The sequence below is a fragment of the Macaca mulatta genome, chromosome 11 (genome assembly GCF_049350105.2).
Source record: "Macaca mulatta isolate MMU2019108-1 chromosome 11, T2T-MMU8v2.0, whole genome shotgun sequence".
Taxonomy (NCBI): Eukaryota; Metazoa; Chordata; class Mammalia; order Primates; family Cercopithecidae; genus Macaca; species Macaca mulatta.
In genome coordinates, this window is record NC_133416.1 from 56,964,955 (window position 1) to 56,981,376 (window position 16,422).

The window sequence follows — 16,422 nt, forward strand, 5'->3', positions numbered from 1 at the left end:
ACCTGGCCTAAGAATTTTCTATTTCTTAAATTATTTATTTTTATTTCTTTAGAGACAGGGTCTCGCTTTGTCGCCCATGCTGGAGAGTGCAGTGGTGCGATCATAGCTCACTGCTGCCTCGAATTCCTGGGCTCAATGATCCTCCCTCCTCAGCCTCCTGAGTAGCTGGGACTATAGGGATGGGCCACAATGCTAAAAAAGAGCTGTCTATACTCCAGTTCTTCCTTTCCCATTTGCTCTTGACCTACTCAAAACAGCTTTCACTTCCATCACTGTTCCTGTTAAGGTCACCAGTGACCTCTGTGCTGCTAAATCCAAATGGCAATTTTCTTTTTTTTTTTTCTTTGAGACAGGGTCTCACTCTGTCATCTACCCAGGAATGAAGTGGCACAATCATAGCTCCCTGCAGCCTCAACCTCCTGGGCTCAAGTGATCATCCTGCCTCAGCCTCCCAAAGCACTAGAACTAAAAGGTGCACGCCACCATGCCTGGCTCAAAAGGCAATTTTCAATCCTCTTTTTGCCTGCACATCAGCAGAAGTGACAGCTGATTATTTAATCTTTCTTGAAACATTTTCTTCACGTACATGCCAAGACCCCACATTCTCCCAGGATCACCCTGCAGCCTCCTTCACTGTTTCTTCCTCGTTTCCTCTGACCTCTAAAGAATGGAGTATGCTAGGGGTCAGGACCCAGACTTTCCTCTTCTCACTTCTTTGGTGATCTCATCCAGTCCTCTGGCTTTAAATAACATCCACATGCTGATGACTTACTAATTTATGTCTCCAGCCAGGCCTCTTTTCTAAACTCTGGACTTCTATAAGCAACTGCTTACTCCACATTTTCCCTTGGATGTTACCCAACAGGCATCTCAAATTTAACATGGCCAACACTTAACTCCTGACCTTCCTTCCCTCCCCCACATCTGCTCTAGCCAGTCTTCCCCATATCAGTGAATGGCACCCTTCCATTTGCTTCAAAACCCTTAGAGTTATCCTTGACTCTTCTTTCTTCACATCAATTACGTCAGCAAATCCTGTCATCCTGACTGTCTCCGCTTGGTCCAGGTCACCAGCGTCTCTCACTGGGATTCCTGAAGAGGCCTCTTTACTGGCTCCTGCTTCTGTACCAGCCCTCTACAGTCTCTTCTCATCAGTCTCCACTGCTTCCCCATTTCACTTTGAGTGAAAGCCAAAGCAGTCCCGACACTGACACAAAACCCCACATGATCTCTTCTACCAAAATGGCTAACAAGAAGTTTGATAATAATGATGTGGAAGAAGTGGGGAGACAGTTCAACTTGTATGTGGCTCGTGGGAGTGCAACGTATGAAAGTCTATTACAAAATAAAGTTAAGGCCGTGTGCGGTGGCTCATGCCTCTAATTCCAACACTTTGGGAGGCCAAGGCGAATCACTTGAGCCCAGGAGTTCACGATCAGCCTGGGCAACATAGCAAAACCTGGCTCTACAAAAAATACACAAGTTAACTGGGTGTGGTGGTACGTGCCTAGGTCCCAGCTCCTGGGGAGGCTGAGGTGGGATGGCCAATTGAACCTGGGAGGTGGAGGTTGCAGTGAGCTGAGATGGCACCACTGCATGCAAGCCTGGGTGACAGTGAGACCCTGTCTCAACAAACAAAAAACAAAAACCTAAGCATACTCTATGACTCAGCAATTCCATTTATAGAAATTTATTTATTTATTTTAGAGACAGGCTCTTACCCTGTTCCTCAGGCTGGAGTGCAGTGGTGGGATCATAGCTTGCTGTAGCCTCAAACTTCTGGACTGGAGGGATCCTCCTGCCTCAGCCTCCCAAGTAGTAGGACTACAGGTGTGTGCCACCACATCTGGCTAATTTTTGTAGGTTTTGTAGAGATGGGGTCTCTGTTGCCCAGGCTGGTCTCAAACTCCTGGCCTCAAGCAGTTCTCTCTGCCTCAGCCTTTCAAAGTGCTAAAATTACCAGCATGAGCTACCATACCTGGAGAATATAGGAATTTACCTTATGGAAATATACAAGTGGCCAAAGACACATATGGAATGTTCACTGCAGTGTTGTCATGACAAAACAAATAAATAAGGTATGTCTATACAATGAAGTACAACGTACAAAAGCGGAGATTCATGGGTTTTGGAAAAATCTCCAAGATACATTATTGAGTGCTAAAGGGAAGATCAGTAACTACAAGATAATCTCGTTGTCTAATAAAAGGTAAACATAAATATGCTTGTATATATGTGGATTTTAAAAACATCTGAAAGGGGCCAGGAACAGCGGCTCATGCCTATAACCCCAACACTTTGGGAGGCCAAGACTGGCAGATCACATGAGGCCAGGAGTTTGAGACCAGCCTGGGCAACATGGTAAAACCCCCGTCTCTACTAAAAATACAAAAATTAGTTGGGTGTGGTGGTGCACATCTGTAATACCAGCTACTCAGGAGGCTGAGGCATGAGAATCACTTGAACCTGGGAGGCAGAGGTTGCATTGAGCCGAGATCCTGCCACTGCACTCTCAGCCTGGATGACAGAACGAGACTCTGTGTCAAAAATAAATAAATAAAAATAAATAAAAACATCTGAAAGGATAACCAATTAACTCAGGTTGCCTGTGGAATGAAACTGAGGGTGCAGTATGAAGGGAATTTTTCCTTTTTTCTGTTTTTTATTATTTTTAATTTTTACAGACAAGGCCTTGCTTTGTTGCCTAGGCTGAAATGTAGTGGGATTCTAATAGCTCACTACAGCCTCAAATTCCTGGGTTCATGCAATCATCCCACCTCAGCTTCCCAAGTAGGTAGGACTACAGGCTGACACGACCATGGCCAGCTAATTTTTTACTCTTTGTTTTTTGAGACAGGGTCTCACTCTGTTGCCCAGGCTGACTGCAGTGACACGATCATTGCTCACTGCAGCCTCCAATCACTCAGGCTCAAGCCATCCTCCCACCTCAGCCTCTTGAGTAGCTGGGATTACAGGTGTGCACTACCATGCCAGGGTAATTATTTATTTATTTATTTTTGAAACAGAGTCTTGCTCTGTTGCCCAGGCTGGAGTGCAGTGGTGCAATCTCGGCTCACTGCAACCTCCGCCTCCTGGGTTCAAGCGATTCTCTCACCTCTGCCTCCCAAGTAGCTGGGATTACAGGCCTGTGCCACCACACCTAGCTAATTTGTGTATTTTTAGTAGAGACAGGGTTTCACCATGTTGGCCAGGCTGATCTCAAATTCCTGACCTCAAGTGATCTGCCTACGTTGGCCTCTCAAAGTGCTGGGATTACAGGTGTGAGCCACACCCCCGGCCTAATTTTTTATTTTTTTGTAGAGACACGGTCTCACTGTGTAGCCCAGGCTGGTCTCAAACTCCTGGGTGCAAGTGATCTTCCTCCCTTGGCTTCCCGAAGTGCTGGGATTACAGGTGTGAGCCACCATGCCCAGCCCCTTTTTTTCCCCTAGTATAACATTCAATTTCTTTTCCTTTTTTTTTTTTTGAGACAAATACGGAGTCTCACTCTGTTGCCCAGGCTGGAGTGCAGTGGCATGATCTTGGCTCACTGCAACCTCTGCCTCCAGGTTCAAGTGATTCTTCAGCCTCAGTCTCCTGAGTAGCTGGGATTACAGGCACGTGCCAACACGCCTGGCTAATTTTTTTTCTTTTTTTTTTTTTTTGTATTTTTAGTAGAGACGGGGTTTTACCATGTTGGTCAGGGTGGTCTCAAACTCCTGACCTCGTGATCTGCCCACCTTGGCCTCCCAAAGTGCTGGGATTACAGGTGTGAGCCACCGCACGTGGCCTAATTTCTTTTCAATTATTTATTTATTTTTATTTTTTGAGGCAGAGTCTCGCTCAGTCACCAGGCTGGAGTGCAGTGGCATGATCTCAGCTCACTGCAACCTCCGCCTCCCGGGTTCAAGTGATTCTCCTGCCTCAGCCTCCCAAGTAGCTGGGACTAGAGGTGTGCATCACCATGCCCAGCTAATTTTTGTATTTTTAGTAGAGATGGGGTTTCACTGTGTTGGCCAGGATGGTCTTGATCTCCTGACCTCATGATCTGCCCACCTTGGCCTCCCAAAGTGCTAGGATTACAGGTGTGAGCCTCAGTGCGCAGCCTCTTTTCAATTTTTTTTTTTTTTTTTGAGATGGAGTCTTGCTCTGTCATCCAGGCGGGAGTGCAGTGGTGCGGTCTCGGCTCACTGTCAGCTCCGTCTCCCGGGTTCACACCATTCTCCTGCCTCAGCCTCCCGAGTAGCTGGGATTACAGGCGCCCGCCACCACGCCCAGGTAACTTTTTCTATTTTTAGTAGAGATGAGGTTTCACCATGTTAGCCAGGGTGGTCTCGATCTCCTGACCTCGTGATCCGCCCGCCTCCACCTCCCAAAGTGCTGGGATTACAGGAGGGAGCCACCACACCCGGCCTCTTTTCAATTTTTGACACATTATAATTGTATGCACTTATGGGATACAATGTGATGTTTCCATACATGGATACACTGTATAGTGATCAAATCAGGGTATTTAGGACAGCCATCTCATTATGCATTTATCGTTTTTTTTGTGGTGAGAACATTCAAAACCCTTTCTTCTATTTTGTAATAACATACCATACCTTGTTAACCATCGTCACCCTACTGTGCAATAGAACACCAGAACTTATTCCTCCTATCTAGTTTTGTACCCTCAAACCACCTCTCCTCAACTTCCTCTCCTGCACTGGCTCCACAGCCTCTGGTAACCACTGATCTGCTCTATACTTCTGTAAGATTGACTTTTTCTTTTCCTTTCTTTTTTTTTTCTTTTTTTTTTTTTTTTTTGAGACGGAGTCTCGCTCTGTCACCCAGGCTGGAGTGCAGTGGCCAGATCTCAGCTCACTGCAAGCTCCGCCTCCCGGGTTCACGCCATTCTCCAGCCTCAGCCTCCCGAGTAGCTGGGACTACAGGCGCCCGCCACCTCGCCCGGCTAGTTTTTTGTATTTCTTAACAGAGACGGGGTTTCACCGTGTTAGCCAGGATGGTCTCGATCTCCTGACCTCGTGATCCGCCCGTCTCGGCCTCCCAAAGTGCTGGGATTACAGGCTTGAGCCACCGCGCCCGGCCTCTTTTTTTTTTTTTTTTTTTTTTTTAAAGATTCCATGTCTCAGTGAGATCATGTGGTATTTGTCTTTGTGTCTGACTTATTTCACTTAACATAATGTTCAGGTTCATATAATTTGTTTCAAATGACAGGATATCATTCTTTTTCATTGCTGAATAGTATTCTACTGTGTAGATATACCACATTTTATCCATTCATCCATTGCTGGCATTTAGGTTGACTTCAAGTCTTGGCTATTGTGAACAGTGCCTCCATTTACCCACTGGTGGGATTGCTGGATCATATAGTAGCTCTACTTTTAATTTTTTTGAGGAACCTCCACAGTTTTCCTTAATAGAGGTACTAATTTACATTCCCACCAACAGTGTATAAGGGTTCTATTTTCTTTTTTTTTTTTTTTTTTTTTTTTGAGACGGAGTCTCGCTCTGTCGCCCGGGCTGGAGTGCAGTGGCCAGATCTCAGCTCACTGCAAGCTCCGCCTCCCGGGTTCACGCCATTCTCCTGCCTCAGCCTCCCGAGTAGCTGGGACTACAGGCGCCCGCCACGTCGCCTGGCTAGTTTTTTGTATTTTTTAGTAGAGACGGGGTTTCACCGTGTTAGCCAGGATTGTCTCGATCTCCTGACCTCGTGATCCACCCGTCTCGGCCTCCCAAAGTGCTGGGATTACAGGCTTACTCTTTTTTTTAAGATGGAGTTTTGCATTTGTTGCACAGGCTGGAGTGCAATGGTGCGATCTCGGCTCACTGCAACCTCTACCTCCCAAGTTCAAGCTATTCTCCTGTCTCAGTCTCCCAAGTAGCTGGGATTACAGGCATGCGCCATCACGCCCAGCTAATTTTGTATTTTTTAGTGGAGACGGGGTTTCTCCATGTTGATTAGGCTGGTCTCAAGCTCCCGACCTCAGGTGATCCACCCACCTTGGCCTCCTAAAGTGCTGGGATTACAGACATGAGCCAACGTACCTGGGGAACATACACTTCTATAATTTCTATGCCTTTAATAATTAAAAACCTTTTAAGGGGCCAGGCAGAGTGGCTCACGCCTGTAATCCCAGCACTTTGGGAGGCTGAGAAGGGTGGATCACGAGGTCAGGAGATCGAGACCATTCTGGCTAAGACGGTGAAACCCTGTCTCTGCTAAAAATACAAAAAATTAGCTGGGCGTGGTGGTGGGAGCCTGTAGTCCCAGCTACTCGGGAGGCTGAGGCAGGAGAATGGCGTGAACCTGGGAGGCAGAGCTTGCAGTGAGCCGAGATCGTGCTGCTGCACTCCAGCCTGGGTGACAGAATGAGATGCTGTCTCAAAAAAAAAAAAAAAAAAAAAAAAAAAAATTAAAAAAAAAATTTTCCCAAGACCATAGAAATGCTCACCTTTATTTACTTCAAATTCATATAAATAAGTAAGTTATTTATATGCTTGAACTAACTCACATAGGATTATAGAATGAGGGTATATATCTAGAGTTTGCTGCAGAGAATGATTATTTCTCTTTTAAAACTTTTTTTGATAAAGAAAACAAAACAGGTTGGATGCAGTGGCTCACACTGTAATCCCAGAACTTGGAGAGGCCAGGGTGGGAGGATCTCTTGAGGCCAGGAGTTTGAGACAAGCTTGGGCAACATAGTGAGACCCCATCTCTAAAAAAAAATTTTTTTTTCTTAAAGAAAACAAAGCACACTATTTGTAGAAAATCTAGAAAAGGGTAAAGAAGAAAAAAGAAAAAAACCACTGGCTACCCAGAGAAAACCTGAGTTAACATTTTTGGGACATTTCCTGCAAAAGGCAAAGTGCCCAGTGAAATTGAACCTGAAGCCTTGTCATGATCTTTTGCTGATGCCTTGATGCCATTTTGGGGGATGGAGGAGGTGGCCTGGCAGTTTTGTCTTCCTTTGTTTGGAAAACCCAGCAGAATGGGTCTCGCACATTGGAAAGGCAAACATTCACCTGTTCTTGGAGGAAACAGTGAATTTACCCGAGTTCTGCAGGAAGATGTTGCAAACTGAGATATGCAGTGTTCTGCCCTAGTAAGGATCAAATGGTCTTTTAGTCAAACCTTTCTTTGAAGTGCAAGAAATTGATTCCCCAAGAGTGTCTTTAAACTCAACTGCACATCCTCCTCCACAGAATTATTTGAGATAAAATATTGGGTCTGTGTGGAGGGCACACAATTATGTGGGCTGTGGGGTGGCTCATCTGGGCCCAGGGTCCCTTAGCAGAATGCTGAGAGATTTAGGAAGTTTCCCACCATGGAACCGTTGGTAGGCAAGAGCTGCCTCCAGGCGCCAGGTGTAAATGATGCCACCTACCCTGCCCTGGTCAGTCAGCCCACATTGCCCTGGAAACCAAGGTGATGCCCTGCATTTGCAAACACCAGAGAATAGAGCCTGGCGGCAGATGGATCAGACCCTGGTGGCAAGAATGTGGTTGGACCCTCTGATCTCAGCTTGAAAGAGGTGGAGTCCTGCGTCAAACCCGCTATGCCAAACTCCTTCCCCAAAAGGAAATAGGAGAAATATCCTGCAGGCAAACAATTCTGTTCTAACTAGGAAATGAGGTAATCTACCAAGTTCAAGCAGAGAAGAGGGCTTGAAAAACCAAGAAATAAAAAGTGGGAAGGAGGTAGACCTCTCGAATTCCACCTGGCAAGAAGCAGAGATTTACAGCTTGGTAATACTATGCTTAAGCCCATAAAAGCAGAAGGGATAGGACAGTGGGATAGGAACCCGGAAGCAGAAGACAGAGGTAAGAAAATGGGATATCGACTTAAAAGAAAAACCCAGACATCTGACTTGATCCTCTCCATCTTGTTCATTTCTTCAATGATGATATTAACTAAGAGAAGGAGTAGGAAGAGAATGCTGAGAAGAAAGTCTGGCTGATGGGACCAGCTCGTCTGGATTAACCTTCTAATCTTCTGTAGAGGAGGAAAACCAAGGTCTGGAGAAGAGATGCAACTCTGCTCAGAGTCTGCATGTCCCATCCCGCCTGGGACACGTGGGGCCTGAATGCATGTCCACAGCCATTTTCCCCAGCTCCTTCTCCAAGGGGCTGCCCAGCCTCACGCTCTGCCCAAGTCCTGGGCCAGGAGAATCTCTCTGAGCCCAGGCACCCTTCCAGGCCCTACCCTCCCAACCCTCTGTTACCTCCTGTGATGACTCCAGCCAGCTGCCCTGGTTGGGGGGCTGTGTCACAAGGGTGCCTGGGGTCCCTCAACCTGGCACCCATGCAGTATCCTCCGACCTGGCCTGCCTGAGTCCTCCCACACAACGAGCCGAGTCAGGGGCAGGGAGGGGGCCTCCACATTTTATTAGGGATACGGCAGAAGCAGAGGCAGGGAGCAGAGCAGCCGCATTTTAAACAACAGATAAATTAACCGCAGTGCGGGGCTGGGGGCTGGGCCAGACGCTTCAATATATAAAAACAACAACGAAAAAGACGGACGAATAGACCCCAAAGGCATGGGGCAGGGGAGGGCAGCACCATCCAGACAGCAGGGAGGACCAGGACAGAGAGAGAAGGCAACTTGTCCCCCAGCCCCCAAACTCCACAAGCACAGGGGCCTCCAGGAGGACCTTGCGAGGGCTTCGGGGCAGAGGAGCAGCCAGGTTGGGCAGAGATGGCACGGCTGGTGGGCAGGAAGCCCAGCACCACAAGATGGCTCAGCCTGAAGTAGGAGCTGGGGGGCTGTGACACAGTGGCCTTAAACCCCCAGTCCCTTCAAGGAAGAGCCTTACTCTGGGTGAGAGAAGGGACCAAGGGCGGGGTCTCTCCCTGAGCTGAGCATGGTCATCTCATCCGCAGTAGCAGTGGGTGGTGGGGTGTGCCAGGGACTCCCTTTTCACCTTCTTATCCACCTGCCTCCTTGGTCCCTTCAGGGAGGGCCCTGGCTCCAGGGGCATGAAGAGAGCCGATCCAGTCTGTGGTCCCCAAATCCAGCGGGGCCGTGGTGTGGCGCAGACCCTCAGCCCTGACTCCCACAGGAGGATAGCGAGTCGTAGAGCGAGTCACTGAGAGACTCCGAGGTCTCCAGCCCTGGGGGGCCCCCGCTGGCCACTCTGCCTTCCTCAGCCATGTCCGACGTGCTGGGGGTGCGGCTACCCCCAAAAGCTGGGCCCTGGGGCATAGGGGATGGGCGGCTGGACTCCTGGCTTCGCTTCCGGTCCACGGGCAGGGCCTGGGAAAGGAGGGGCAGCTCGGGAGGAAGCTCCTCTCCACCTTTTGGCCCAGCCTCAGAGGCACTGAGCTCTGAGGGGCGTCTGTGCACCCGATGGGGAGCTGCTCCAGAAGGGGCCCCCCAAGGTGGAGTGTACTTCAGAGGAAGCAGGCTGGAGGTACAACTGAGAACAGTCCTACAAGGTTCTGGGGAGGGACAGAAACCCTTTCCCCACGAGAGGAGTGCAACGAGGGCGGGGGGAGGGCCGCTCACAGGGCATCCCGGCAGTCCTCCTCCCAGAGGGTGCAGCGCTGAGACTGTGCGATATACAGGCCATACCTCACTGGAGAAACTGGTCTCCCCACATCACTCCCTCCTGCTCCCGAGTCCTTTCCCTTTCCCCTGCTGCAGTTCTCACCATGGGGGTCCTGGGCAGCCCCTCCAATTGTCGGGGTGGGCACATGAAAGGATCCGAGGAGCTGCCAGCTGCCCTAGTATTGGGGAAGGTCCAGTTCTTGGCCAGCTGGACAGGAGGGGTGGGGCCTGGGTCTTCACAGGGATCTGTCCAGGAACAAAGGGAAGGTGGATGGAGCTGCCTGGCTCTCAGGGGCATCCCACCCTCCCACCTGGACACTCACCATCAGGACAGGTCTCATGGCCCCGGTGGCCCGGAGCAGCAGGTAGCAGTGCAGGGAAGGCTGGCATGCTGGGGTGCCGCCCGCTCACCAGCAGCTCCTCTATGCCTGGCACTTCCCGCTCCAGTGTGTGGGCACGGCGGGGGACTTTGGTAAGGGGTGGGGGCCGAGCTGGGGGTACCCCGGGTGGGGGATCCAGCCGCGGTGGCTTGGTCTTAGGAAGATTCTTGCTGGGGGTCCCACTGCTACCATGGTCCGGGGGTGGGAAGGTCCCAATACCACTGTCCAAGGTTCGAGTCAAGGAGCCACAGGCTGGGGAGGGGAAGGTCCATCAAGAGTGTGAGGCTGGGCTCAGTACCCGGCCTGCCTCCACTTCCCACCCAGCCCAGGCTCCACCCCTACTCAGGGCTCCTCCTGGCCCAACAGGCTAATTCCACAGCACCTGTCCACCATCCCCACCTGCCCTGGGCTTGGGGAAGGGGTGTAGGTGGGACAAGTACCCTGAGGGCAGGGAAGAATTTGTTCCTGTGTAGCTCCAGTGCCCACCTGGTGCTTGGCACCAAGATGGCACACAGAGCCTGGCACCTGCTGTGGGGACAGGAAGAAGTAAAGTGGGAAGAAGTGGGTAGAGGGGTTGGGGGCAGACCCATCCTCAGCCCCTGACCCTGCTGACCTGTGAAGTGTGAGGTGGGCACTGGCTCGGCCAGGCTGTCCTCCGAGGGCATCTCTTCCTGCCTCCCTGGCTCACTGCTCGGCTGTGTGGGGTACAGGAGACCTCAGTCCACTCCTCCCCACTCCACACCCCTCCCCATGCCTCTAGGGGGTGGGAATGTGGCTGTAAATGTATGGGAGTGTGAGGATTAGGGCCCTGGAGTATGGATCTGAGAACCTCTGCAGACTGGGAAGCCCCTCTCCCCTCTCCAGTCTCCCCTTAGAGACTGTGAGTGCATCCGGCACTCATGGTCTTGGGGAAGGGGAACCCTCTAGGGGGTAAGAGACCTGGCAGGGCCAGAGAGCCAGGCCCTCTATCCAGTCCCTGTCCCAAGAACTTACCTTTCCAGGAGGTTTTCCGCAGCCCTGAAGAGGGCCCACCAGGCCATTCCGGGGTCCACAGGCTGGCCAAGGGCTCTTGGGGTCAGAAGACACTGGCTGGAAATCCCCGTACTCAGGCTTGGGCTCCCGCCAGCTCTTGGGTGGCAGCTCCTTGCCATCCACCCTATGGGCAACAGCGCAGATGTAGGTGAGGGCGGCCTGGCCTACCCAGACATTCCAGCCTTGCACCCGCCAATGGTGCTGGGTTTAGGGAGGCACTTCCTGCCACCCACCCCTGGGGAAGGAGACATGTCGCTAGTGATTGCTCCCATTGCCTTCTTGACACTGGCAACAGGAAAGGACCCTGGGGAACCCAAGAGGAACAGAGGGCAGGGGAGAAGATGGGGGAACTCCCCCAAAGTCATCCAGAGTCAAGCCTAGAGACTGCTTGATGGTGATTCCAGGTAGACTAGCAGACCCGGTCACATCCTGGTCCAGGAACAACACACTCCACCTGCTCTAGCTGAACTTCTGAGCACACCTGCGGTCCAAACCACACCCCTGCCTGGGGCCCAATTCCCGCAGACTTTCTGCCTCATCTGGCCCAGACAGAGCAACCCCAAGATGGGTGGGTCCCTTCTTTAAACCACAGCTCCTGTTGTGGCAGGTGTCAAAGGGCAAGATGGGAAGAGGACTCCCCTTGTTCCTTTCCTGAAGGAGACCTTTATCAGCCCATAGGCAGGCTCTAGCCTTCACTTAACTATCACATGCAGGCTGCCTCATCTGGTATGGAGACCATCCAGGAAGATGCGGACTGTTAACTCTTCTCAAATGAGAAGCCAGAAACGAGGCCAAGCCCCTGATCTTTCCTCCAGGCCAAGTCACTGACCCCCCAGCTGCTTTGGTGGCCTTCTATCCCTTTTGAACTCTGGAAAGCCCCAGCTCCCAGGAACGGCAGGCCTAGTTCCAGACCCAGGTGTGCCCACAAAGGGAAAAGTGCCCCATGCCCACCAAGCACCTGTTGACTGATCTCAGGCCCTCACCTGTTTAGCAGCTGCTGCATGAAGGTGTCTGCACCTTGGTACATGCCAGCCAGTTGGCCCTGCACCTGCCCCAACCCCGTGCTGGGCCCTGGGGCTGGGCCACCAGGCCGTGGCCGGGCCCTGCTGCTTAGGTAGGCCTTCTCCTCTTCCAGTGCCCGACGCAGGTCTTCCGCCTTGGCCATCAGCTTGGAGATGTTGAGGCTCTCGGCCTCCAGCTTCCGGGATTCCATCTTGACTTCCCTCCTGAGCGGGGAGCCCCCGCCAGCCCCCTCCTTGCTCTTGGTGGCCTCCGTGCGGCGGTTCAGCGCTGGCAGCTTGCTCTTCTTAAGGCCAAACCAGCTGGCGATGCTGCTGGTGTTGCGGTGCTTGACCTCGGCACCAGGGGCTCGCTCCTGGCCCTGGAGCCGAAGCACATTCTCCTCGATGCCCTTCATCACCTTCTCCTCGATGGCTGAGTGTGGGGCCAGCCCCTCAGGGCCCTGGCTTGGGTCAGTGGGGCCAGGTACTAGGGGTGTGGGCTGGGCCGTGGTACTACCACAGTCTGCCCAGGGAGGGCCCTTCCCTTTGTCAGGTTTGGGGGACTCCTTGGTGACTGGGGGAGCCCCAGGTCGAGGCACCACCTTGGTGGGTGACTTGGAAGGGAGCTTGGTGGGGCTGCTGTGAGGGCTTTTATTGGGCTTGCCCAGGCTTGGGGCTGAGGTTGGCACTTTGGCAGGGGTACGGGGTACCTGGGGGCACAGGGCCCCTGCCAGCCGGCTCTTGGCCAGCTCCACTTTGGTGAGGCAGCTCCTTGGTGAGACAGGCTCCAGGTCCACCCTGGCCCCCATGGAGTGAGAGGAGTAGACTCGGGCCCCGGGATCCCCCATGAGTCCGGGTTCCTGCTGCTTCAGGCTGTTCGTGCCCAAGGCCACTGCCCCCCGTATCCCTCCCTTAGCTTCTAGCTGCTCTGGTGGCCTGTGGATGGGGGGCACCATGTCTCCAGCACTCTCCCCTGACTTCCCTGGTCCCCGGGTCTTTTCGGTGCCAGGCCTGGCTGGCACCCCATTCTTCTCTGGGCCCAGGGCCCCCTCAGGGCCTGTCTTCAGCTTCCCCAGGGCCGCCAGTCTGTCCCGCAGAGGTGTGCTGCCAGGATCCCCAGGTCGCCGCCCTGACCCCTGGCTGGGCTTCTTGGATGAGTTGCCTGGGGTCCTGCGGCCAGGATGGGGAGACTCCGAGCCTGCCTTGTCCAAACTCTTCTCCTGGGGGCTCCCATAGGGGTACGATTCTGGGAGGCAAGGGCTGGGGGGGACTCCAGGGCTTCTGAGGACCTCAGGGGCCTGTGGTACCTCCAGAGTTAGCTGTGGGTAGGTGGGCACCTGCAGTGGGGATGGAGGTGGCTCTGGGGAAGGCCCCCTAAAGGTGCTCCTAGAAAGGTCCAGGATGTTCTCATAGCAGGGAGACACCACTGGGCCTGGGGACAGCGTGGTGGACAAGGCTGACTGCGGGGGTCTGAGCTGTGCGGAGTCTGGGGTTGTGTAGCAGGGTGAAGGGCTGGTGGGCAGGCCTTGTGCCCCCTCTGGGGACAGCTCTCCTCCACCCAGACCCCTTCGGGCCAACAGTGGGGAGGGGCTGCCATCTGAGCCACTGTTCCGACAGGGGATTCGCGAGTTCCGGGGGAGCTGGGGACTGAGCTGTGGGCCTCCTGGGCTGGGGCTCTTCTCCGAGGCTGGAGGCAGCTTTAGAAACTTGAGACCCCTAGCTGGAGAGGGCAGAAGTGGTCCCTGGGCTTCCCCAGGAGAAGGGGGACCAATTTGGAGCTTGCTTTTCACCTGAGATGAGGAATGAGGGTGGCCAGGCCGAGAGCCCAGTGGGGCATCCCCAGCACCCATGAACATGCTAAGGAAGGGGAGGGGCCCCTGGCCCTCTGAGGTAGCACCGAAGCCTGGCCTGTGGGCCTCTGGGGTACCCCCACCCCAAGCTGACTTGGGGAGGCCTTTGGACTTGGACAGCTGTGGGGGCCCCTGGTCTGGGGAGGATGGCTGCCCAGGACCTGGGTGGTCCCCATTGAGTGGGCCTGCAGCCCCGGCCAGGAAGGCCTGTAGGTAAGACTCTGTGTCCTCAAGGAGCTGGCCCAGGTTCAACTGTCTGCGGGCCAGGGCACCGAGCAGGGTGTCGGGGCTGGGTGCCTCATTGGGGTCACCTGCCTCATCAGAAGAGGAGGAGGAGCTGCTGCCTGGGGCACGGTTTGGGCCAGAGCTGGTGCCCTGGGTCTGAGGAGGTCCCCTGCTAGGACCCCAGGGCTGCCCAGTACCCTCTGCCCCTCCTGGGCCCCCCAAGAGGCGCTCCCAGTGCAGGAGGCCTCCCAGGTTGCCAGGGCCTAGCAGCAGGCAGGGCGCCCAGGGCGAGGGTTCAGGCTGAGGCGGGCCACACAGCTCGCCGTTGATGGGCTCTGGGGAGCCAGGCCCCTGGCCTGGAGGCCGCCAGGGGGTGGCAGGTGAGCAGAGAAGCAAGGGGTCAGTCTCTTCCAGGGCTCTCAGCACCTCCAGAATCTGGGCCTTCTTCCGAAGGAACGGGGATAGGGCATCCAGCGCTGGGGGTGGGGCGGCTGGGGGGCCTGGGCCTCCTGGCCTCAGCTGCTGCTCCCAACACACCTTAGGGGAGAGATGATGGCATGAGGAGGAGACCACACGCAGCTGGGATCCAGTTCCAGGCCCAGGCCCTGGGCTGGCATAACAGGGAATGCCAGGAACAGAGCTGGCCTGGTTGTGTCTGTGTCCCCCAAAGGAATTCACAGCAACTGGGATATGATGGTTCCACTTCCTCAAGGGTTGCTGAGCCCTGGTTATCCCAATTCTTCTTCCTGGCACACTTGGGGTTGGGCAGGCATCCTACATTCTTTTCTTGGTTGTCCCAGCTCCTACTCCCCACAGCCATTTGAATCAGCAAGGCTGACCACCTACAACTCTGACCTCTGTGTGTCCCAGGGGAGGCAGGCCTGTCCATTTCTCAGGCCCAGAAAGAACACAGACTCCAGAAGGGAGTGTGATGTGGCCAAGTCCTAAGTCAGTCACTATAGGCAAAACCGAGCCCTCCTCAGGGAACACAGCTGACCCCGCTGACCTCATCCCCAGCAGAAAGGGGCTGGGGGTGAGGCCATGCAAAGCCTTCCCTGCTGTCTCCTAGCCCTTTCTTGGGTGTAGCATAGTGTGGTATAGTGGGCAACCCATAGGCTCTGCAGTCAGCTGGTGTAGGCTCAAGTTCCAGTTCTACCTATCGACAGGGGCTTCAAGTTATTTGAGCGCTAAGCTGCTTCATTGTGTCATCTGTAAAATGGGATAATTATTATGTTAACCTCACTAAAGAAGACAAATGAGATCCAGGGTGTTCTACACAGTGCCTGGCATGCAGTAAGAGCTCAGTAAGTGTTAACCATGCCTCTTAATGCATTACTAATGCATTTGTTCACAGGGCCAGTGGCTAGGGTTAGGGATCTGCTTTTCTTGGCACTGGGCTGATAGCAGAGGGCTCACACTTCCAGCCTGGACAAACGTTTGAGCACTGGGAAACAGCCCTTCCCCGGGGATTTGCTAGGAAACATCAGTGGAGTACTGACTGATGAGCCTCTAGCCAGTGGGGCCACGGACCACGGACCACAGTACCTAGGCCTCCTACCTCTCTCTGCCCAGCACAGTGCCCCAGAGGCAGCGGGGTGGCCGGTCCCTCAGTGGAGCTGAGGGAGGGGGAGGCTGGTGGCTCTGATGGCGGCTGGAGTGGAGTGAGTGGGATCTGCAGAGGGAGAGGCAGAGTTAGCACAGTAGCTGTCTGGCCCCAGCTCCCTACTCCCTCGCAAAGCCAGGCCTTCCCCTCTGAGTCCGCTCCTTCATGGAGGACTCCCAGACTCTCAGCCCCAAATGCAGCTCTTCCTGCTGCCCCACCCACTGGTAAGAGAAGCCTCAGGAGACCACAGCACAGGCAGATCTGGGGTCTCAGAGTGAGACTGGTCAGAGGGCTTTGGAGAAACATGAATGTCCTAGGCCCAGAGGGCCACGGCAGGTCTAACTCAGGGTGCCTTTCTCAGCTCCAGGCCTGCTTTACTTTTCTGTGGGGCTTCCTCTCCTCTCACAAAGAGAGTTACCGCAAAGGTCTCTTCCTGTTCTGACCACCTGGGATCTGAGGATCATAGGGACAGCTGAGATAAATGGTCTTTGATGATCTTAAAAAAGAGATGGCAGGGAGTTATAATATTTCTGTCTCCCCTACCTGGTCTCATGTGGAACATCTACTCCGAGGACTGAAAAGGTAGGATTTAATCATGGGCACTTCTCTCTGAGTCCCTGAGAATGCAATTTCCTTCTTCTGGGCATCTTGTGGCTAGATATAAGTCAGCTTTAACTCCTCCCTCTCCCTCATTCTTCACAGCCTTTAAACCCTGTCTCTGCAGCACCCCTCAGGCCCCCCTGCCCCACAACCTATGGCCAGCTGCAGCAGTAAC

At 53.6% G+C, this 16,422-nt stretch overlaps 1 protein-coding gene and 1 long non-coding RNA gene across 8 annotated transcripts in view; one reads left to right on the forward strand and one right to left on the reverse strand.

Annotated features, from left to right (window-relative positions):
* The first annotated feature begins 324 nt into the window (after positions 1-324).
* On the forward strand, positions 325-6,414 carry LOC144332862 (uncharacterized). The gene is made up of 3 exons (XR_013401055.1): positions 325-1,573; positions 3,104-3,416; positions 6,334-6,414. It is a non-coding gene; the product is annotated as an uncharacterized LOC144332862 (long non-coding RNA).
* A 1,963-nt stretch (positions 6,415-8,377) lies between these two features.
* The window catches only part of NCKAP5L (NCK associated protein 5 like), a 38,870-nt gene continuing 30,825 nt past the window's right edge, over positions 8,378-16,422 (reverse strand). For 3 of the 7 annotated variants that reach the window (XM_015151679.3, XM_015151680.3, XM_077954140.1), the window contains 7 exons: positions 15,603-15,716; positions 11,952-14,581; positions 10,930-11,092; positions 10,550-10,631; positions 9,880-10,188; positions 9,660-9,802; positions 8,378-9,262 (listed from right to left, as the gene is read on the reverse strand). In XM_015151679.3, coding sequence (XP_015007165.1) covers positions 9,050-9,262; positions 9,660-9,802; positions 9,880-10,188; positions 10,550-10,631; positions 10,930-11,092; positions 11,952-14,581; positions 15,603-15,716 — 3,654 coding nt within the window. In that variant the 3' untranslated portion in view covers positions 8,378-9,049. Of the gene's footprint in view, positions 9,263-9,659; positions 9,803-9,879; positions 10,222-10,461; positions 10,632-10,929; positions 11,093-11,951; positions 14,582-15,602; positions 15,717-16,422 lie in introns of all 7 variants that reach the window. The other 4 variants (XM_077954141.1, XM_015151681.3, XR_013401053.1 and 1 more) reach the window with 3 other exon arrangements.